This window comes from Cetorhinus maximus, chromosome 9 (genome assembly GCF_964194155.1).
Source record: "Cetorhinus maximus chromosome 9, sCetMax3.hap1.1, whole genome shotgun sequence".
Taxonomy (NCBI): Eukaryota; Metazoa; Chordata; class Chondrichthyes; order Lamniformes; family Cetorhinidae; genus Cetorhinus; species Cetorhinus maximus.
The window spans coordinates 100,802,519-100,826,203 of record NC_135887.1 but is presented as its reverse complement, the minus strand read 5'-3'; the positions used below and the strand labels follow the sequence as shown (position 1 = coordinate 100,826,203).

Genomic DNA, 23,685 nt, shown 5'->3' with positions numbered 1-23,685 from the left:
AAATCTAAGAATCTGTCTTGAATATACTCAATCACTGAGTACCCACTGCTCTCTGGGGCAGGAAATTACAAAGATTCACAATACTTTGAATGAGAAATTTCTCCACATTTCAGTCCTATATGGCTGATCCCTTATTCTGGGACAGTGACCCCGTGTTCTGGACTTTCCAGCCAGATGAAACAGCCTCTCAGCCTGTCATGTTCCTTCAGAATTTGTATGTTTCAATGCGATCACCTCTTGTTCTTCTACATTATAAGGAATATAGGCCTAGCCTACTCAATCTCTCCTCACAGGAAAAACCCCTCATCCTAGGAATAGTCTGAACTTTTGTTGCAGTCCTCTAAGGCAAGTATATTTTTCCTTAGGTAAGAGGACCAAATACACAGTACTTCAAGTTTGATCTCACCAAGGCACTATATAATTACAGGAAGACTTCTTTACTCTTATACTCCCATCCCTTTGTAATAAAGGCTAACATACCCCTTGCTTTTCTTAATGCTTGCTGTACCTGCATGTCTTAGCTTTTTATGATTAGTGTACAAGGACACCCAGGTTCCTCTAAATACTAACATTTCCAGTCTCTCACAATTTAAAAAACATTGATTTTCTATTTTCGTGTTTGACAGTCATAGCTAGCACAAAGGAAGATGGCTGTGGTTATTGGAGGTCAATCATCTCAGTTCCAGGACACCATTGTAGGAGTTCGCTAGGGTAGTATCCTAGGCCCAACCATCTTGGTGCGGCCCAACCTGATTGGATGGGAAATCGTGCGAGATGATGTTGGGTGAGCGTCCCGATGTCATCCTGTGCTCACATGATATTCTGGTCGGTGGGTGCGTACACAAGTCTTGGAAGCGCACCCACTGACAATTAAAGACGACAATGAAAATTGTTAAAGTTCCAAATGTCCCCGATTTTTTGTGGTCCGTCCAACCTTACAGTTGGCGGACAGGTGAATCTGCCAGGCGGACTTTGCATTTTTGACCAAACCTCATCCAAGGGCGGGATGAGATTTCCGTTATTAAATTTTTAAAAAATGTATGGACAAAATTTTCATCATGTATATTTTCAGGTGACTGACGCGTGGACATTTTTTTTTCATATTTTAAAAACTTTATTTATTGGTTTTAAATTCTTCAGCTCCCTGAGGTAGCGCTGAGCATTTCAGCGTATGTTTCACGCTGTCTGGTTGTTATTTGGCCAGCCTGCGTGAAATTGCGGTTGGGGGCCGATCGCAGTCAGCGGTCCACTCCCCGGCCAATCCCAGGCCCACTGATCACGCCTGCCCGCTGACCTAAAAATCCTGCCCCAGGTACTTCCTTAGGCATAGACAGTTCAGTGTTACCCACTCCAGCAGAGACATCTCGTATGCCTATCAATCACAATGGGGACCACAGGTTCTACAATGGTTACAGGTAGAACATCAATTTGTTGGGGTATCTTTCTTCTTCTCAAATGATCCACGTGTTTTCGGGTGATCCGGCCCTCCAATTCTATGTGGTACGACAATGGTCCGGTCACAGAAACTATTACACCAGGTAACCAACTTGATCCACCCCTGGAGTTTCGTACAAATACCTTTTCACGGACAGTAAATTCTTGCTCTCGACTATGCACATCATGAGTCACTTTTTGATTCCCTTGACTATTCTCTACCTTCCCCTCTAAATTGGGAAGTACCAGGCTTAACCTCGTATGAAGGCAGTGCTTCATAAGTAATCATGAAGATGATGAACCTATGGGGGTTTGTTCTATAGTGAAACAGGAAACATGAAAGTTTAGTCTCAAATGATACTCCCAATAACTTTTTCATCCCAACTTTAAAAGTTTGTACTGCTCACTTGGCCAATCCGTTAGACGACGGATGATATGGTGCTGTCTTTACATGTTTGATACCATTTAGGCTCACAAATCTTTGAAATTCAGCACTAGTAAATGCAGTACCGTTGTCTGAGACAATGACTTCTGGCAATCTGTGTATAGAAAAACTTTGGCGTAACCTTTCTATAGTCACACCTGACGTTGACGATCTAACTTTGTACATGTCTAAACACCTGGAATGTGCATCAACTATTAGTAGAAACATGGTACCTAGAAATGGACCTACATAATCTATATGCAATCTCACCCAGGGTTGACCAGGCCATTCCCATGGGTATAGCAGGGCTGCAACAGTTGCTGGCACTGTAGACAGTGTTTAACCATTTTTTTCGATATCACTGTCTATACCTGGCCATCAGATATAGATCCTTGCAAGCATTTTTATTTTGGAAATTCCAGGATGCACGCTATGCAACTTAGTTAAGAGTGGTTCGCTTCCTTGTGAAGGAACGACGACTCGTGCAGCCCACAATAGGATACCATCCTGACTACTCAATTCATTCCTTCAAGTGAAGAATGGCTTCAATTCTTCAGGGACTGGTTCCTGGGACCATCCTTTCAATACTTGGCCCCATACTCTAGACAAGACTGGATCACGGTTCATCCAGTTTCTTATTGTCTTGCGCAGACTGACGAAGAATCCAGGAAATTCATCGCTAATCTCTCCTGCAAAGGAAGGCGACTTAGGGCATCTGCACTGGCTATATGCACCCTTGGTTGTGCATAAAAGTATATTCATATGCTGATAAAATCAAAGCCTATCTTTGAATTCTTGCGGAAGCTATGGATGGGATAGCTTTTTCTTTGCTAAACAGACCCAAGAGCGGTTTGTGATCAGATACTATAGTAAAGTGTCAGCCATGTACACACTGATGGAATTTTTTAACTCCAAAAATAATCAATAATCCTTCTTTCTCGGTTTGTGAATAACCCTTCTCGGCTGGCAAGAGGGTTCTGGACAGGTAGCCTATTGACCTTTCTGAATCGTTGCCCAGCTTGTGAGATAATACCGCTCCCACGCAATGGGGGTAGGCGTCGCAAGTTAGTACACTATGATCCAACAAAAGAATTGGTGCTAACAAGTTTGAAGAGTGAAAGAGCTGTTTGAGTTTTGTGAAGGCTTCATCTTACGGTGACTTCCAAGACCAACGTTGGTTTTTCTTTAATAATGAGCGTAGAGGGGCTAGGACCATTAATAAGCTGGGTAGGAATTGAACATAGTAATTTACCATACCAAGAATGACTTGAGCTGTGAGACATTTGTAGGTGAGGGTGCCTCCTTAATAGCTTTCACTTTTTCTTCTACCGGGTGTAACCCTTGGGCATCCACCTGGTGGCCCAAGTAAACGACTTTACTTGCCTGAAAGGAACACTTCCTTTTTCTAGTGCAACCCTGCTTCCAACAATCATTTTAAGTCTTCTTCCTAGTTCGCCAAGTGTTCTGCTTCTGTTAACCCAGTTATTAGGACGTCGTCCAGGTAGTCTATGACTTGAGGCAGTCCTTGCAGCAAGCTCTCCATCGTTCGCTAGAAAATCGTGCAGGCCGAAGAAACACCAAAAGGCAGGCGCGTGTACTGATACAACCCATTGTGTGTGTTTATGGTTACACATCCTCTGGGTGTATCATCCAGTTTCAGCTGGTGATATTTGTGACTCTTGTCTAATTTAGTGTAAATTCTTCCACCTGCTAATTTGGCTTATAGATCCTCGATCCTTGGAATAGGGTACTTGCCCAACTTGGCAGCCTTGTTTACTGTTAAGTTATAATCCCCACAGATACGGATAGTCTGATCCGGTTTCAAGACAGGGGCTATGGGTGCTGCCCATTCCGAAAATTGAACCGGATGAATAATACCCAGCTTTTCTATATGGTTTGATTCTCTCTCAGGGCATTTGGCCTGGCTTTAAAAAAACAAGGAGTTGCTCCAGAGTCAACATAGATCTTAGCCTGCAGGCCCTTGACTTTCCCCTGTTCCTCTCAGAATACCTTGTCATATTTCTTTAGCAGCTCTGGCAGTCCTCCAGCTCTCAGCTGGAAAATTTCAGACCAATTTAGTTCAATTTCTTTTAGCCAATCAAGGCCTAGAAGGCTGGTCCTTCACCTTCTAGTAGAATCACAGGGACCTATGCTGTCTGGTGCCTGTAATAAACAGGTACAGTGGTAATACCTTTCACTTTTATGGCTTCACCAGTATATGTTTTCAATTTGGCTGAAGTCTGCTCCATATTAAATTGTTGAATACCCTTGTTTAAATGCTTGAATGTGTGCTCCCCCACTACAGTTGTTGATGCACTGGTATCCACTGCATAATCAAAGGTTTTCCATTGACCTGCAGAGTAACAGTGATTGGCTCTGTTTTCCTTACTTTCACATTAAATAGAGAATAAACATTGGAATTAGTGGTTCTTCCACATTATGTACTTCAATCAGTTTAGTTTGCTGCCTGGGAGTCTGTCTCAATCTTGCTTTACATTGCTTCAGTATGTGCCCTTTTTTATGACAATAACGGCACTCCACCTCTTTAAAACGGCAAGTTTCAGGGATATGGTTATAGCCACATTGGTAAAAATTCATTTTCAGATTTGCTGTTGAGCTGTCTCCTATATCTTTTAAAAAGTTTTCGGGTAGCAGGGACTGTCTCCCGCTTTACAGCTGACTCCCTGGTTTTTGTGCCCCGCCCGGCGGTCTCTTTCCACCCCAATTGGAAAATGGCGCCATTTTGTACACCCTGTAAGGCCTGCAAATCTCGCTCGGCGCTTTACATTGCAAGCACTATTTCCAATGCTCTTTTAAAATCGATATTACTTCAGCTAATAACCATTGTTGAATGGCCTCCTTGTGCACACCGCAGACCAAACAATCCTTTAACATATCGTTTAGGGTCTCCCCAAAGTCACAATGTTCAATTAGCTGTTTCAACTTTGCTACGTATGTTGCTAAGGTCTCCCCCGGGGCTCTTACTCTTGAATTAAATTTGAACCTCTGCATGATTACGGAGGGTTTAGGTTGAAAACGATCCTTTACGAGGTCTACCAATTAACATTCCTAACTTGTATCTTGTAAGTGGTGGAGAGTCTTTGGGGAGTTAGGAGGTAAGCCACTCCTGCAGAATAATCAGTCACAGACCTGCTCCAGTATTGCTCTTGATTTGTCTCTATTTGAGATAACTAAATCATATGGATTGTCATGAAGAGATTAATGTCTATAATGTTACTGGAATTTATTTTTAAATTGGACTTGTAGTAGGATCTGTGCTTATGTGTGTGTCTGTGTGTGGTTAGTCTGGATGCTTTGATATATAATAGTTTGAGATGTTAATTAGATAAACATAAGGATAGAAGGTAAAGAGTACATTTGCATTTGTTGAATAAACCATTCAAAAGAATGGGTAAAATCTTGCACCTAGTTGGGAGACACCAAGCAATATGTTTATATTACTAATAAAATTGGTGGAATTAAAGGATTATTGTTAGGAGAGGTAAAGTTAAAAGAGCTAGTAATACAATGGAAAATCTTCATTCAAAGAAAGGAGTTTGTGTGTATGGGTCAGAGGCATGTAAGATCTAACTAGCCTGTAAACCCTACAACTGTGTCTGAAAAGGAACCAAATTGCAAGGGACCTCATTTTGAATTCATAAGGTCAAATGTACTTTGCCTGGTGTCTGTGGGTTATTGTTGCCTTGGTGAAGATTTACCTGGGAGTGGTTAATTTGGGGATTTGTTTAAAAGTTATTATGGTAGTAATTTGTAGATGTGTATGTGTTTAAGTTATTGTTAAATTAATAAATGTTTAATTTAGTTTTATATAAAAAACCTCTTGAGGCTTGGTGGTTTTATTTCTGAGTTCAGAGCTGCATCTCAAGCATACCAATTGAAAATATAGATTATGACAGTTGTTCAAGTTTCCCTCTGGGATTTAAACAACTCAGCCTTTACCAACTGCTGTGTCATAATAGGATTTAAAAAGATTATAATATAATTATCTATTAAATTCCTTGCATGGAACACTCATGTCATTGAAAACTTGTAGTACCTGTAGGTGGCACTGTAATAGGCCATCTCAATGTTAAAGGCATCACAGTATGATGCACAATAGCTGAACTATTTTGTAATTGTGCAATCTAATGATCAGATTCCCATTAATTATTCCTTTTTTAATCCATTTGTTATTCCTTAATAATTTAACTTTCTATTGCACAAAATATGGAATTAAACAAAATTAGAAGCAAAAACTAATTTTTCACAAAAGCATGATTAAATGTATCAAATAAAATATTTTATGTCTTTTATTAACTTTTTTTAAGTTTCTAGTTGAAGGTGGAACCTCTCCCAAAAGCCTAGGTTTCAACTTGATATTTTTGCCCAGAACTGGGACTCTATGAGCTGAATTTGGATTGTATATTGAGCATGGACAACCCAGGATGTATCAGTATTGTTCAGTTCATTGTAATGATGGATATTTTACTTCAGCTCCCTAATACTTTCTGCCCAGTAGTTCTTCTTCATTTAATGACTTTTTACAGTTTCTTTTTAATTCAGGATTAAAAGTGTTCATGTAGTTATTGAACAATGGCTGTAGTTTCCTCCTTCTTGTATGGTTTCACTATAATCTAAGTTATAAAGCCAGCTAAAATTGCCACCCAGCTAGTTTTGACAGTCTAGTTTTCATCAAGACTTTCTGAAAAAAATGAAAACTGAATGCTCAAATCTGCTTTTTTTAAATAGAAGCTCACTTTTTTCATTTTCTTCTCAAATTTCATTATAAGTAAAGCTTATTGGCTTGGATCTTCCACAAAGTGGCAATAACTGTCGGATTGCTGCTCCCACCATACTTAAATGTGCCTATATTCCATCGGAGAACTCAGTGAATGGGCGATTGGATGAATGACTGTATGGATAGGGTGGTAGGCAGGGTGAGGTAAGTGGGTAGGGTGGCAGGTGGGTTGGGGGGTAGTCGGGAAAGGTTGGTAGGGGAGGTCAGGTCGGGGGCTAGTCAGGTGGTGGGGGTGGTCAGGTCTGGGCGTGGGGGGGGTAGAGCAGTCAGCTTTGGTCGGGGGTTAGTCGGGTGGCCGGGGGGGGGTTAGCGTGCTCAGGAGGGATACTTGGGTCGGGGTGGGTAGTCGGGTTGGGTTAGAAGGAGTAGTTGGGTTGGGTCAGTGTGAGTCTTTGGAGGGTTAGTTCTGTAGTTAGACTAGGATTTTTCTCTCTAACATTTCCTGGGTCATTATCCAGGTAAGTATGTCAGAACTGTCCAGGGTCTCCAACTTTTGAGTTAGAGTTGGAGGCTTTTGTGGAGTGTCCTGGGAACAGGGCAATTGCCCGTCAGAAGTTCAAACTTCCCGGGCAATTCCCGAGGACAAGTCCCAATGTGCATCTTGGGTCATACGACGGTCTCTAACGATCCGGAGCCTGGAAGATCTAGGTCAATAAAACTCAAGATCTCATCCTCTGCCTTCTTTCTTTGGCCTTTTCTGTGGCTTTGGCATTGTAAAAGATAGTAACCCTATAACTAGTTCAAACAGGAATTGATAAGGTTTGTACTAACATCCTTTCCCACAATGGCTCCGAGTTTAATTTTCATATGAATGTAAAGTTAGTAGTGTAAACCGGGCTATTAGCAGTATTTACTATTCCTCTCCACATTGTTATTTATGGTGTATTGCACTGGCACATCTCCAGAATGACTAAAATATAAAATCTCACATTGTTAAGCAATGATAAAGCTTTGTACTCTTAATGTTAACAATACAGAGTTAAAAAGATTGGATTTAGATAAATTTTCTCACTTTTTAATATATAAACACTTAAAGATTAGATTGATAAAAAGTTGATTTACATCACAGCAGCTGCATTTCATGAACAATAGATTAAGCTCTTCACAGTAAATTAACAGAATTTGGGAATGTTTATTCTTCCAGTTTTTAAAGCATAGTCAATGTCACTTACCGGGAAGGATAACTAATGATATTCTGCCATACATTAGGAATATAGTAGGTTGATACACAGCATTCTCTCATTTTAGGATTCAAAAGCAGGCATAATTAGTTGCAGATCTTCACGTTCTTTGCCTCCAAAAGCCTAACTTCAGTTAAAAAGAACACTTTCCTCTAAAGTAAATCAAAGCTTTATAAATCGTTAATCCAGTTTAAATGCTTAACAAGAATAAACCTACAAGTTAAACCCAGATATCAGATATTCTTAGATTCTTTAAAAAAAAGTTTGAGAAAATTTGAGAAAGCTTTTCGTGTCACAATGAACCATATACTCAGTGAGCAACATGTCGTAACTGAATTTTTTCTTAAACGCCCAACACAAAATTTCTGATTAAATGAACTATGCATTTAAAAGAAAACTTCAAATGTGGCTCTTAAAGGCTAGACCTGAGTATATTGCATTTAAAAACTTTAGCGCAATATTATAATTCATAACTGGTGCTTTTAAACTAATTATATATAATGAACTTACACCAACAACTTGCATTTATATAGTGTCTTTAGCATTGCAAAATGTTCCTTTTGCGATTTTAAAGCATATCAATGGAAGTAGCTGCTGCTATTATTGTCAAGGCAATGACAGTCAATGAAAATAATCTAAGTCATACAAGATAATATGTGGTCAGCAGAGTTTTGGGCAATACCAAAATCTATTTAAAAGCAGATATGCATCTACGCAGATTTGATTCAAAGAAAGTTTAACTCATAAATATTGGGGCTCTTCCAGCACATCATTCTTAAAATATTATTTAAAAATCACAGATCTTTGCTCAGCAATGAGAGCCGTTGATTCAGTAGGTGACTAAACTCCAAACCTACAAGCATTCCTTAATAAATGGTGAATTCTAATATTCATATCGGGCAAGTTTCGCATCTTCTCAACCTGTCTATCAAATGAGGTACAGCAGGAGAATCACTGAATCTTCCTAAATTAATGCACGATCACACACCTTCTATATCCTCTGACTACAACAGCATGTCACTTCTTCAATCAATTCCTCAGGAGCATGTTGTCCCCTGAAGTGTATTTTCAAATTCTAAAAAATGGTTTGCTTTATTTTTAGTGGAGTATGCATATGCATAAAGGTAATATATTTTGGAATCTGATTACTTAACTATCCAGAATACATTAAAGGTTATTCATTGACGATGTTCCCAAGCCTCTGACAATCTCATTCTCAGCCCAACCATCTTCAGCTGCTTCATCAATGACCTTCCTTCCATCATAAGGTCAGAAGTGGGGATGTTCGCTGATGTTCGCACAATGTTCAGCACCATTCACAACTCCTCAGATACTGAAGCAGTCCATGTTCAAATGCAGCAAGACCTGGACAATATCCAGGTTTGGGCTGGCTAGTGGCAAGTAACATTCGTGCCACACAAGTGCTGAGCAATGACGATCTCCAACAAGAGAGAATCTAACCATCACCCCATGACATTCAATGGCATTTCCATTGTTGAACCTCCCACTATCAAACATCCTGGGGGTTACTTTGACCAGAAACTGAACTGGACTAGCCATATAAATACTGTGGCTACAAGAGCAGGGCAGAGGCTAGAAATCCTGTGGCGAGTAACTCACCTCCTAATTCCCCAAAGCCTGTCCACCATCTACAAGGCACAAGTTGGGAGTGTGCTGGAAAACTCCCCAATTGCCTAGAGGAGTGCAGCTCCAACAACACTCAAGAAGCTTGACACCATACAGGACAAAGCAGCCTACTTAATTGGCACCACATCCTCAAACATTCACTCCCTCCACCACCGATGAACTGTGGCAGCAGTGTGTACCATTTAAAAGATGCACTGCAGTAACTCACCGAGGCTCCTTAGGCAGCAGCTTCCAAACCCACGACCGCTACCATCTAGAAGGACAAGGACAGCAGATACATGGGAACACCACCACCTGAAAGTTCCCCTCCAAGCCCGTCACCATCCTGACTTGAAAATATATCTCCATTCTTTCACTGTGGCTGTATCAAAATCCTGGAACTCCTTCCCTAACAGCACTGTGGGTGTACCTACACCACAGGGACTGCAGTGGTTCAAGAAGACTGCTCACCACCACCTTCTCAAGGGCAACTAGGGATGGACAATAAATGTTGGCCTAGTCAGCAACACCTACATCCTGTAAATTAATTTTAAAAAAAACCTCTAGTGTTTCATAACAAAGCCGGTAACCTACTTACTAAATTTTCCTTAATTTCCTGTAGAGAAGTAAATGATCACATGGCCACACCACAGTGCTCCTCCTGCCTCCAATTCGAAAAGTTAGCCACAATTTCCACTGCCATTGTTGAATTGTATAAATGTATCAATAGCGAAAAGCGTTTTGAAATAAGTCACACATTTCTAATACGAATAAACCAAGTTCTGTAATACAAGACACCGTAAACACTGAAATGAGTAAAACAGAAAATGAAGTCAATCAGGAGATAGTGATTGAAAGGCATCAGGTTTTAAGATTTAAAAGCTTGAAGAGGAAGGCAAGTTGTTTTAGTCTTCAGGTCCTAGAAAGGATTAAGTTACAGCAGTAGACAATGTGATGTTATATCTATATATTAAAAGTCTTATTCTACCGCAGTTGTCAACATTTTCCATTATAAATTCCCATATCCACATTTATAATTCAAGCTTCCTACCTAAACTTGTCTGTAATCACATCCTGACAGTACATATGTGTTGCAACACTTTTATCAGCACAAGTATGTAATTACAGCATGATAAGCTGTACATGATAATATGGACATAAAAAATTACAAAGGAAATACAAAAGCAAAGATAGAATGAATGGCTTTAAAATGGAGTTTGAATTATGCTGTGAACCTAGGTCTAATTGTCACCTGTTCTTTAACCTGGGAACACTACACTCCATTTTGACTCCCCATGTGCAGCGCATAGGTGATTAACGTGTTTTTAAGAAAATCTTTAAAAATTGAAATAATTAGCATTTTGTACAGTTGTTTTACAATTGTATGACATGACTGTATTTGTTGGGAGTTTTTATGAAAGAGATGGGATAAGAAAAAGAAACAAGACAGAAAGATGGAGTCACTAATTCCATCTTCTATTTTAATAAGTTAATTCATCTTCAGAAAAATTGTAACCAAAAGAATATACATATTACTTTCCCACCTAAAGCAAAGATATATAGATTAGAGATTATGGGCTGAATTTTCTGTATGTGGGGAAGTGGGGGAGCGGGAGCAGGCATGGTGTAATGCCCGGCTCCTGCGGATAGGCGAGAGTGCATTGTCCACCGGGTCCAATGGCGACCCAGCGGCATGTTTATCAGAAGCGCTGGTAGCCTTTGCAAGGCTGCTCACAATGTCAAGTGGAAGGGCTCACCAGGGGGCTTCTGGTGAGCGGGCCAATCCGGAGGGTAGGCCAGGGGAACAGGCGAGGCTGGAGGGTAGGGCAGCGGGACAGGCCAGGGCGGAGGGCCCGTGTGCCCCTCGTTTCTCGGATGACTGCCTTGCTGTCCTCCTCGAGGAGGTGGCTGCATGGTGGGAGGTGCTGGTTCCTCAGGATGGGAGGAGGAGCCCCCCTCCACATGCCGAAACGTGCCTGGGAGGAGGTGGCGGAGGTGGTGATCTCCCGTGACGTGGTGCGGTGCACCTGGATCCAGTGTCGCAAGCGCTTCAACGACTTCTTGTGCTCTGGCAGGGTGAGTACCATGTCGACATTGGTCATGTAACCCAGCAGGTTGGCTTACCCTTCTGCTGCCCACACCCACCACCCCCCAGCCCACAAGTCTGAGTGTAGGGACTGCAATGAATCATTGATGGCATTTGTCCTTTGCTGGGTGGTCCTTTACTGCACATGACTGGTTTGGGGGAAACCTGGAGGAGCTGCACCGAGGCACTGTGTTTGAACTCTAGAACATGTCCATGTCAGGGTGATGACATGCTGGGAGGGGAGCTTCAAGGTGGCGTGGTAACGAACCATGTGCTACGCTCCATGTGCTTGCGCCTCCTTGCTGTAGAAGAATATACCGTTTGGTGCCTAATGTGATGTAGGCAGCATGTGTCCGGGGGGGGGGGGGGGGTGGGGGGGGGTGGTGGAGCAGGCCTAGCATCTTTGTGTGAGTGTTCGGCAGCAGCTGGGTGAGGAGGCTCTGGAGCCCTGGTATGTCTCACTCTGGCTGGGGTGGGTCGTGTGCGAAGAGAGTCCATGTGCAATTTTCACTAATCAATGCTCGTCCTTCATTTTCAGGAGAAGAATGCTCATAACGCAGCAGAGCATGCGAGGACTGGCGGCGGCCAGGCAGAGATTGTCATTCTTAGCCGCTTCGAGCAGGAGTCCCTGGATCTGGAGAGGCGCCATGCGCCAAGGTCCACTGGTGTTGGTGAGGCTGGGGTGCCACGGCCAGGTAATTATGCCCAACAGTGAGGTCACCATTGTTTTCCCAACAGCCATTGCATTGCTAAATGTTAATTGATTTAATTTTGCAATATAGCTTCACCATTGGTTATGGGAGGATGAGCGCATAATGATCCGGGGGACAGGATACACTTTGACATTGTCTCCACATTAACTGATCCACTGTCCTTGTCCTTCCTTTCAGCATCATCAGAGCAGGGCCGGGAGGAGGAGCAGCAGAGGTCCTCTCTCACACCTGAGGGCCCTGAAGTCTCACCAGCGTCACACCATTTCTGCGAGACAGGCACCAGTACAGATACTAGTACCTCGGTGGGAATTGGAACATCGGCTAGTGTCCCCAGCGCTGGTGCTATTGTGTTGGCCCGAGATGAGGTCCTTATGATTTGTTTTGTTTGGTAACACTATTCTTCTTTTTGGAATAAGTTGGCTTGCTTGACAGAATAAATTCAGATATGTCGCTATGGCTGAGGGTGCCTCTTTTCTTCTGCATGTGTATGGTTTCCAAAACTGTAATGAGTGCTTGGTTGGACATTCAGCTTTATTAGCAAGACCCTTAATGACTGTTCCCAACCTGGCAGATTTTGCACATAGGTGTCGAGTATCGAGCCTACAGCCCAGGCTTGTCCTGGTGGTCCATCTGTGGTGCGCTAGCTGAAGGTTTGTTGGATTAAAGCCTCCCGGTGTCCCTGCGTCCCTGGAGTATGCCCAGGTTAGCGTTTACCCCCTCAGCATTTCCCTGTGCATGCTCATCCTCGGACTCACTGCTGGGTTCATTGTGCGCAGCCGCAGCCACTGCATCGACGTCTTCATCGTCCACTGTGTCCCTTTCCAACGCAAGACTGTGGAGAGCGCAGCATGCAACCACTATCACCGAGACACAATCTGGGGGGTACTGGAGTGCGCCCCCTGAGCGGTCCAGGCATCGGAAGCGCATCTTGAGAAGACCGATGGTTCTCTCCACCACAGCCCTTGTGGAGGTGTGGCACCTATTGCACCGCTGCTCAGCTTCTGTTCTTGGATGGCGGAGAGGCATCATGAGCCACCTTCTGAGGGGATTGCCCTGGTCACCCAGCAGCCAGGCTGGAGTACTGAGGAGTCCCGGTACCTGGGAGTGTCTGAGGATGTAGGTGTCGTGGGAGATGCCTGGGTACCTTGCACTGACTTGTAAAATCAGCATCCTGTGATTACATACGGACTCAAAACGTTAACTGTGTTCCTCTCCGCAGATGCTGTTGGGCCTGCTGAGTTTTTCCAGGTAATTCTGATTTTGTCCTGTGATCACACACTATCTGCACGCTCATGGGGTGGAAGCCCTTCCTATTGACAAAGGCACCGGGCTCACTTGCTGGCACCTCGATGGCCACATGTGTGCAGTCTACTGCACCCTGGACTCGGGGGAAGCCAGAAATCGCCGTGAAGCCTCTGGCTCACTGTGCCTGGCTTGCCTGGTCCCAACGGTCGTGGATGAAGGTCAATGTATGCCTGAACAGAGCGTCTGTAACCTGCTTAACACAAGTATGCACAGCTGATTGGGAGACACCGCAAAAATCACCCACTGACCCCTGGAAGGAGCCAGAGGCATAGAAGTTGAGGGCAACTGTGACCTTCAGAGCCACTGGCATGGGTTGTCCAACCACACAGTTAGCGGGGACCTCAGGCCCTATCATCTGACGGATATAGTTGACTGTCTCCCTTGAGAGACAGAACCTCCTTCGGCACTGCACCTCAGACATATTGAGGTAGCTGCTTCTCCCTCTGTATACCCTGGCAGCAGGATAGTGGCGTCTTCTGAGGCCCCTTCTGCCTTGGACTACCTCTTGGCCCTGCGCCCCTTGTGCCTGCGCCTGTCCTCCCAAAGGTGGCTTCCCTGGAGACTGAATGTGCACACCTGGCCTCCTGCCCCTTCTAGCCCTCCTTTCCTCCTCAGAGGAGCTGCCTCTAGTGGACAATTCAGCTTCCATTCCCAGGCTAAGGGAAGGCTTCCTGAAACCTGCAGGCCCAGAAAAGATTACTCACTGCAGAGTGCTGACCTGAAGGTTAAGAGTCCAGATAAAGCAGCTGGTATGTGTTTTGAAGTACTGCAGATCACACAAGCAAGTTTCAAAAATTTTCAGAAATAAATGCTTGACTGTGCACACTTGCAGCCCCAGTGAGCCCTCTTATCTCGCCCGTAGATGAGGTTAATACAAATGTGTCCTACCCGCCTGCCTGTTGCGTCCATGCCCCAAGCCGAAGATCGCATGGGCGCCGGTGTCGATTGGCGCCTCAAGGGCCTTAAGTGGCCCATTAATTAATGGCTAGCGCGTGTCGGACATCATCACGCGCCTGCCTAGCAAAATATCGCGAAGGAGCGCAGTGACGTCCAGACGCTCGCCCGATGTCACCACACGTCAATTTACGCGCGGATGTGCGGGGCCCGCCCCTGCATGCCAAAGGGAAAATTCAGCCTTATACTATTTAATAGGAAGAGGTAATATGTAATTTCTCAAGAGTTACACTGATACATTTATATTGCCTGTCTCTCAATTCTCCAAATCTGCAAACAGTAGTTATTATTTTAGTTATGAAAGTTTTGGCAATTCAATAAGTTGTAGTTTGGACCCCAGCTCTAAAATGCACTTGAGCAAATATTGTTTTTCCACAAGCTAACTTTTGGGAAAAACTGAGATCCCCACAGCAAGATATAAATTTGCAAGGGCCCAAATCAATAGCCTAACACTGGGAAAAAAATGTTCAATTTGGCCAATTTAATTTCTGGAAACTATGCATTAACTAAAATGTTTAAAAATTGTGCATGCAAAGTACAAGACAATTATGAATGTTCATTCAAATTAAAATCTGCTACAGTTGAAACTGGATTCTACCTAACTAGATTATTAAACAAAATGAGTATCATGTTGGATCTACTCCAAATGTAGACAATGTGGAATATTCATATATTGACATATTTGCTCCTTCTCTGTGAGTTTTTAATATCGAGCTAAAAATGGAGATTCAGGAAGTTTCACAAAAACAATTTATTGAAACAATCATTTGTGTGAGAGGAAATAGGCATTCCCGCAAAGTGTAAATAACCTTTGGGAGGTTCCTTTAAAGATGTCAAGTGTCATACTTTGTTTTGGAATTTCAGTGCAGAGTGAGGAGAGAAAAGAGGAATCAGCCTCAAAATTCCTGCTGTGCACCTTGTTGAATCTGCCATTGGGGAATGCTGACCTAGACAGGAGTGGCCACAATACATTATGGGCTTTTGAAATGGCATATTAGGGAGTCTCATTTTAGATTTCGAATAGTTGTGTAGAGAATCATGCTAGCTTTAAACCAAATTCACAAGCTGCACCCTTGGGGGACTTGCACACAAAAGCATTGTAAATAATAGTTTCAGCCTTGGCTTAAGGGAAAGGTACCCTTTTACATCATGCATCCCATTCGTCAACACCCTCCTACCAGCACCATCACTTTCAGTCAATTTCCAGAAGCATGCAATAATAGCTCTATACTGATTCCCTAATTGCCCTGCAAGATAAGCCTAGTCTCCTCAGGATACCTCCCCAAAACTGTTGAGGTTACAAACTAGAGTTGAAGAAATAAAACATGCATCTACCAGTTTACGGCACTGATACTCTTACTGTACTAGCTACTGCTATTGGAAGACTTAATCTGTTGTGCTGTTTCAACAGTTTTGGAGTGGTGTTAAACATTCAGACATTAAACAGTGAATAATCCAAAAACAACAAAAATCACATAAGACCCTGATACCTTTAAGAAGACTTTCATTCTTCATATCTTAGTGCAATAATGCCACCTGAGACATAAAGACCATGGGCAGGATTTTTAGGTCAGTGAGCGGGCGCGATCGGCGGGCCTGGGATTGACCGGAGAATGGACAGCTGACTGCGATCGGCCCCCAACCATGATTTCACGCTGGCTGGCCAGACAGTGTGAAGCGCACGCTGAAATGCTGTGCTGCCAAGGTGGGGCAGGAGGAGGGCGGGTGAGCGCTGAATGAAAGCTCCCTGATTATTTAATAACAGAAACCTCGCCTTGCCCTTGGATGTGATTTCATGAAAAATGCAAAATCTGCCTGGCCGATTTGCCCATCCACCAACCATAAGGTTGGACGGACCACGAAAAATTGGTAACTTTAGTTACACTAATTGGCCTCTTAATTGTCGGCAGGTGCGCCTCCGACTTTTGCATGTGCCCGCCGACCGAAATATCACGCGATTTCGCATCCAATCAGGTCAGGTGCGTGGCCCCACGCCGGCCTAAAAATTCTGCTCCATGACAAAAAAACATAATATAGTCTGGTGTTGTTTAGTCATGCTTTTACATGCAGCAGAATTTGGTTGACTCATGATAAAATTAAGTTGCTGACGCATTTCAAATACACTAAATACAAATTATGATTAAACCTCTTTAGTAATTACATCCTGTAATATACTGTACTACATTTCAAATTAAGTATTTCAGTGCCAGACATAAAATCAAACTCCCCATCTGAGAATAAATGCTGCCTGTATCTCAGGCTTTTATTTGCCTTCTACGGTTTTTATACAGCTGTGAAGTGAATGGCCCAGATCTTCTAGTCAGCGGTGGAGAGGGTCCTTGTTCTTGGAAAGATTGTTGATACACAGTCTTGGAAACAAATGGTCTTTGTAATTTGTGTGGATGGCTACCTCATGTCATTGCCGGGAGGCACTAGGCATCTGTTTTTGTCATTCCCCTCCCAGCTCATCCATCACCACCCCCTATCACTCCCAACAGTGCTCTGTCATCGGTTGGACAAGAGCCAGGAATTCCAGGAGGTGAATCAGGAAGAGGGGCGCGGGAGGGGTTAAGCGGTGTCTGGAGGGTGGGGGGAGCGATGGTGAGCTGGAGGGGTGGTGAACATTGCTGGAGGTGAATGCAGAGCAGGGACAAGGTGAACATTGTTGGGAATGCGGTATTAGAACGGAGGTGAACATTGTTGCGATTGCTGTTTTGCTTTGACACTCCAGCTGATTTACTTTCAAGTTATGCTGCTTAGTGGGCTTTATACCTGCTATGAAAAGCTCTAAGTAAATCTGTGTAAAAACTAACGTAAGCATACAGCAAATAGCCCAAGTCTGCCTGTTTCAGGTCATCTGATCCCATTGTCGTAGAAAATGGTGCAGCAGTTTGGGCACGGTAAACCAGCAATCAAGTTTAAACTTCCTGCATAAGTACTGTGCATGTGCGCTCGTTGGGGTTTCTTCAGGGTTCCAAGGAGTATGAGCAGCTTAAGTTGGGTCATTTACTGCTCCCCATACTGGAATATTCACGCCAATATTTTAAATTTATTTCTTAGGCAGTAGAACTCACCCCAAAGTCATCTTCATTCTGTAGTAGCCGTGAACGTAACAAATGTTTCTTCAGCAAGGGTTCCACCATTGTCAGATAAATCATATAAAGCAGCAGTAAGCCCAGAATAGACAAATAAATGATGATTGTTACCTGCATAAGAGAAATGTCAAAAAACATGAACTATACAGCTTTACATCTTTTCGCCAATAACATGAAAATATCAGTTCCTGAATGTCGGAAAATAAACCTGACTAGAGTCTGGGAAGGTTGTCCTATGCAGTCACCGTCGTCATGAAGCAGTCTGGGAAGAGTGTCCTTTGCAGTCACTGTCGCCGGGAAGCAGTATGGAAAGAGTGTCCTCTGCAGTCACCGTCGCTGGGAAGCAGTCTGGGAAGAGTGTCCTCTGCAGTCACCGTCGCCGAGTGAAAAAAAAGAGTGACATCACAGGAAAAGTTCATTGGTTGGTAAGTAACTGCTAGTTTGAACTACCTATTCTAAGTTGATTTCAGATTAAAGGTGACTACTGGGGCCCAGGATCAGAGGCCTAACACTTCAGCTTCAACTCAGCAAAGACAGCAAGTTCCAGTTGATTTTAAAAAGTGTATTTTGAACCTCTATTCTAACTTGCTTTCAGATTAAAGGTAAATAGGAGAAATATTTTACGGATTGATAAACTAAAGACCAGTAGGAAATTTAAAAACAAATTGAAAAACTAATTAAATAAAATAGAGATGCAGGGCCAGGCAATGTGTTGTAGCCGCATGATGTGGGAGCTGGTGGACCCCATTGTAGTTCCTAGTGACCACATCTGTAGCAAACGTCGGTTGCTCGAGGAACTCTGGCTCAGAGTTGATGAGTGGAGTCTGAGCTTCGGACACTGCGACACATCATGGAGGGGGAGAGTTACCTGGACGCTGTGTTTCAGGAGACAGTCACACCCCTTAGATTAACTACCTCAAATTCGGCAAGTGGTCAGGGACAGGAGGGTGTGACTATGAGTGAGGCAGGTAGAGGGATCCAGGAAGTAGCACTGCAGGAGCCTCAGCTCTTGCCCTTATCCAACAGGTTCGAGGTTCTTGCTCCCTGTGTGGACGAGAGTGGGGACTTGTAGGGAGGATGAGCAAACTGACCATAGCACCATGGTACAGGGAGCCATTCAAATGGGGAGAGAAAAGAGAAATGTAGTTGTAATCGGGGATAGTATAGTTAGAGGAGTAGATACTGTTCTCTGTAGCCAGGATCGAGAGTCCCGAAGGCTGTGTTGCCTACCTGGTGCCAGGGTTAAGGATATCTCATCTGGGTTGCAGAGGAACTTGGAGTGGGAGGGGAAAGATCCAGTTATCGTGGTCCACGTAGATACCAAAGATATAGGTAGAATGAGGAAAGAGGTTCTGCTGAGGGAATACGAGCAGCTAGGGGCTAAATTAAAAAGCAGAACCAAAGAGGTAATTATCTCCGGATTACTACCTGAGCCACAAGCTAATTGGCACAGGGTCAATAAGATTAAAGGGGTAAATGCGTGGCTCAAAGGCTGGTGTGGGAGAAATGGGTTCAAATTCATGGGACATTGGCACCAGTACTGATGAAAGAGGGAGCTATTCCGTTTGGATGGGCTCCACTTGAATCATGCTGGGACCAGTGTCCTGGCGAATCGCATAACTAGGGTTGTAGATAGGGCTTTAAACTAAATAGTGGCGGGGGAGGGTTCAGTTGCATGGAAATATAAAAAATCAAAGTTTAAGGAGAGGGTAAGATTGCAGGTGATGAAGCTGATTGTTACCAAAAAGTGAAAGGAAGGGACAGAGTGTGTGAACGCCATATTGCACCAAAGAATCAGATAAGAGTAGGAAAAATTGACAATAGGGCAAACTTAAAGGCTTTGTATCTGAGTCCGCGTAGCATTCGGAATAAAACTAATGAGTTAACAGTGCAAATAGAGATAAATACGTATGATATGGTGATGATTACTGAGACGTGGTTACAGGGAGAACAGGTTTGGGAGTTGAATATCCAAGGATACTCAGTGTTTCGGAAGGATAGGCAGGAAGGGAAAGGAGATGGTGTAGCTTTGTTAGTAAAGGAAGAGATCAGTGCTATAGTGAGGAATGACATAGGCACTGGAGAGCAAGACATAGAGTCAGTCTGGGTAGAAATAAGAAATAGCAAGGGAAATAAGTCCCTGGTGGGTGTAATCTAAAGGTCCCCAAACAGTAGTTCAGCAGTAGGGCACAGTGTAAACTAGGAAATACTGGGAGCATGTAAGAAGGCCCGGCAATAATCATGGGTGATTTGAATATGCATATGGACTGACTAATCAAATTGGCAAGGGTAGCCTCGAGGGAGAGTTCATAATGTGTATTAGGGATTGTTTCTTGGAGCAATATGTTGTGGAACCAACCAGGGAGCAGGCTATTCTGGAGTTAGTTTTGTGTAATGTGATGGGATTAATTAATGATCTCAGTGTAAAGGATCCTCTAGGGAAGAGTGATCATAGCATGCTAGAATTTCAAGTTCAGTTTGAGAGCGAGAAACTTGAGTCCCACACTAGTGTTCTGGAGTTAAACAAAGGTAACTACATAGGCATGAGGGCAGATTTGGCCGTAGTGGACTGGGCAGGAAGACTACAAGGTAGGACAGTTGATGTACAGTGGCAGGTATTTAAGGAGATATTCAATTCCTCCCAAGTAAAATATATTCCAAACAGGAAGAAAGATGGTAAGAGGGGGAAAAAGCATCCATGGCTGAGCAAGGAAGTTAAAGATAACATAGGGGCAAAAACTAAGGCATACCAAATTGCAAAGGTCAGTGACAGGCTGGAAGATTGGGAAACTTTTAAAGATCAACAAAGGGTTACTAAAAAAATAATAAAAAGAACAAAGGTAAATTATGAAAGAAAACTAGCGCAAAATGTAAAAACTGATAGCAAAAGTTTCTACACGTATATAAAAGGAAAGAAAGTAGCTAAAGTGAAAGTTGGTCCCTTGGAGGATGAGACTGGGGAGTTAATAGTGGGGAACGCAGAAATGGCAGAGACGCTTAATCAATATTTTGCCTCAGTTTTCATGGTGGAGAACACTAGTACCACCCCAATAGTAACAGGTTGTGCAGAGGGTATGGAGAAGGAGGAACTTAGAACAATCACCATCACTAGACAAAAAGTACAAAGCAAACTATTGAGATTAAAGGGTAGACCTGATGGCCTTCATCCCAGGGTCTTAAAGGAAGTGGCAGCGGAGATAGTTGATGCATTGGCTATAATATTCCAAAATTCCCTGGATTCAGGAGGGGTTCCAGAGGATTGTAAAAATGCTAATATAATGCCCTTATTCAAAAAGGGGGTGGAGGTAGAAAGTAGGAAACTATAGACCAGTTTGTTTAACGTCTGTCATTGGGAAATTGTTGGGATCCATTATTAAGGAAGTGGTAATGGGGCATTTGGAAAGTCAAAATGCAATCCATCAGAGTCAGCATGGTTTTATGAAGAGTAACTCGTGTTTGACTAATTTGCTAGAGTTCTTTGAAGTTGTGACAAGCAAAGTGGATAATGGGGATCCTGTAGATGTAGTATATCTGGACTTCCAGAAGGCCTTTGATAAGGTGCCACACAAAAGATTAATACACAAGATAAGATCACACAGAGTTTGGGGTAATATATTAGCATGGATAGAGGATTGGCTAACCAACAGAAAGCAGAGAGTTGGGATAAATGGGTCTCTTTCTGGATGGCAAGCTATAACTAGTGGGGTGCCACAGGGTTCGGTCCTTGGGCCCTAACTATTTACAATCTATATTAATGACTTGGATTCAGGGATAGAAGGTGCTATAGCTAAATTTGCAGATGATACCAAAATAGGTGGGAAAGTAAGTTGCAATGAAGAAATAAGAAATTTACAAATGGATATGGACAGCTTAGGTGAATGGGCCAAAATTTAGCAGATGGAGTTTAACGTGGATAAGTGTGAGGTTATCCATTTTGGTCAGAAGAATAAAAAGGCGACTTATTATTTAAATGGAGAGAAACTTCAGAATGCTTCAGTGCAGAAGGATCTGGGTGTCCTCATGCATGAATTGCTGAAAGCTAGTATGCAGGTACTGCAGGTATAAGGAAGGCAAATGGAATTTTGGCATTTATTGTTAAAGGAATAGAGTATAAAAATAGGTAAGTGTTGTTGCAACTGTACAAGGCATTGGTGAGACCGCACCTGGAGTACTGTGCACAGTTTTGGTCCCCTTACTTGAGGAAGGATGCAGTTGCATTGGAGGGGGTTCAGAGGAGGTTCACTAGATTGATTCTAGAGATGTGGGGCTTGTCTTATGAGGAGAGATTGAGCAGTTTAAGCCGATACTCGCTAGAGTTTAGAATGATGAGAGAAGATCTAACTGGGGTATATAAGATGCTAAAGGGGATAGACAGAGTAGACATGGAGTGGATGTTTCCTCTTGTGGGGCATTCTAGGAGGGGATATAGTTTTAGGCTTACGAGTGGTAGATTTAAATCAGAGATGAGGAGGAATTATTTTTCTCAAAGGGTTGTGAATCAGTGGAATTCACTACCTCAGAGTGCAGTGGACGCCGGGATGCTGAATAAATTTAAGGAGGAGATAGACAGATTTTTAATTAGTAACGGGTTGAAAGGTTATGGGGAGAGGGCGGGAAATTGGAGTTGAGGCCGAAATGAGATCAGCCACGATCATATTGAATGGCGGGACAGGCTTGAGGGGCTGAATTGCCTACTGCTGCTCCTAGTTCTTATGTACTAGCAAACACAAGAATTGCCCACTGATTCCTCTCTCCTGAACTTTTTCAGCTCTCCTATAGGAAGCTCTGCTGTTACATTGGGAGAGGGTTAAAAGGGAATCTTTACAATGAAAATGTTGCTACCTTGCCTGTACAATTGCCTGTACAATTGTCGCAATAGTCAATAGCTAGAAACAATCTTGATATAGTAGCAAAAGCACATGAATGTATATATAGCAAATTCCTTCTAGTATGGATAGTAACAATATAAGGGCTCACAGCAGTACACTTCAGGCACAAAATGGATTCATGTATGCCAACATGTAATTCACCCATACATGTTTTTTTCTGTTGCAAGCAGCATGTGCATGCCTCGGCAGAGGCCCAAGTTTTTTTTGATGTTAACACCATTGTATTACTTAAATCCAGTCTGCATCTCTAAGTGGACGGGGCATTCTGCTTGAAGCAAGTACTGGAACTTATGACCACATCCGGTGTTAATTGCTGCGCAAACCAAATCCCAGAGGGAAGCTTGGCTTAAGGGCCACACTCTTCTTTTGTATTCTGAAAACGAGAAGACGATGTACCAATCTCATTAGTAAGAGATCCAGTAACACTTCTGGGATTTTTTTAAAAATTAGAAGTTTTATTAACAAGAATGAAAGAAAACTTAAGCGTGCAAGATTACAGTTACACAATTAAGGTTAGTCATGCAAAACATTCCCCAAAAAACTCTCTACTTGGTCAGACCCACAAGTAAACACCTTCCAGTCAACACTCCCTTATAGATATTTAATTACGAAATCCAGTAATAGTATCAAAGGCAAACTGCTGTTGCTTTAATACCCACATGACCTTCCCCCCTCTTCCACTCTGTGGTGGAACCCACTTAGAATAAAACTGCCTGTTGCAGCCCAAGGCTTTTCTGGCTTGGCTGGATGGCTGGTTCAAGTGCCATCTTCTCCCAGCCCAGAGCTCCAGCTATAGCTCAGCAGTTCAAACTGCTCCAGCTATCTCCATAGCTACAGCTATCTCTATCCTAAGCTCTCAGCTGTAACTCCAAAATACCTCTTTTTTCCCTTTCATCTCAGATTCCATTGTTCTTGCACCTCTTTGAAACTCAAATCCTTCCAAATATAAAATCTTTTATGTCTCTATCTTGTCTTTTCATTCGGGTCAATAAAATATACTCACTACTATTTACCTATGGAACTCCTGCAAGATGCAAACATGTTTCTTTTTACCTCTGACCCCCCTTTGATGCTCAAACAAACTATCAACTTATTGACACATAACTGGGGCAATAACATATAACCGGCAGGGGACTGTCATGGCTGCATGTCCTCACCCACGTGGAGGAGACATTTCTTG

The 23,685-nt window shown here is 43.0% G+C and overlaps 1 protein-coding gene across 2 annotated transcripts in view; it reads right to left on the bottom strand.

Annotated features, from left to right (window-relative positions):
- The window catches only part of tmem9b (TMEM9 domain family, member B), a 94,010-nt gene that overhangs the window by 31,167 nt on the left and 39,158 nt on the right, over positions 1–23,685 (bottom strand). For both annotated transcript variants that reach the window (XM_078549197.1, XM_078549198.1), the window contains exon 4: positions 17,596–17,727. In XM_078549197.1, coding sequence (XP_078405323.1) covers positions 17,596–17,727 — 132 coding nt within the window. The remainder of the gene's footprint in view (positions 1–17,595; positions 17,728–23,685) is intronic.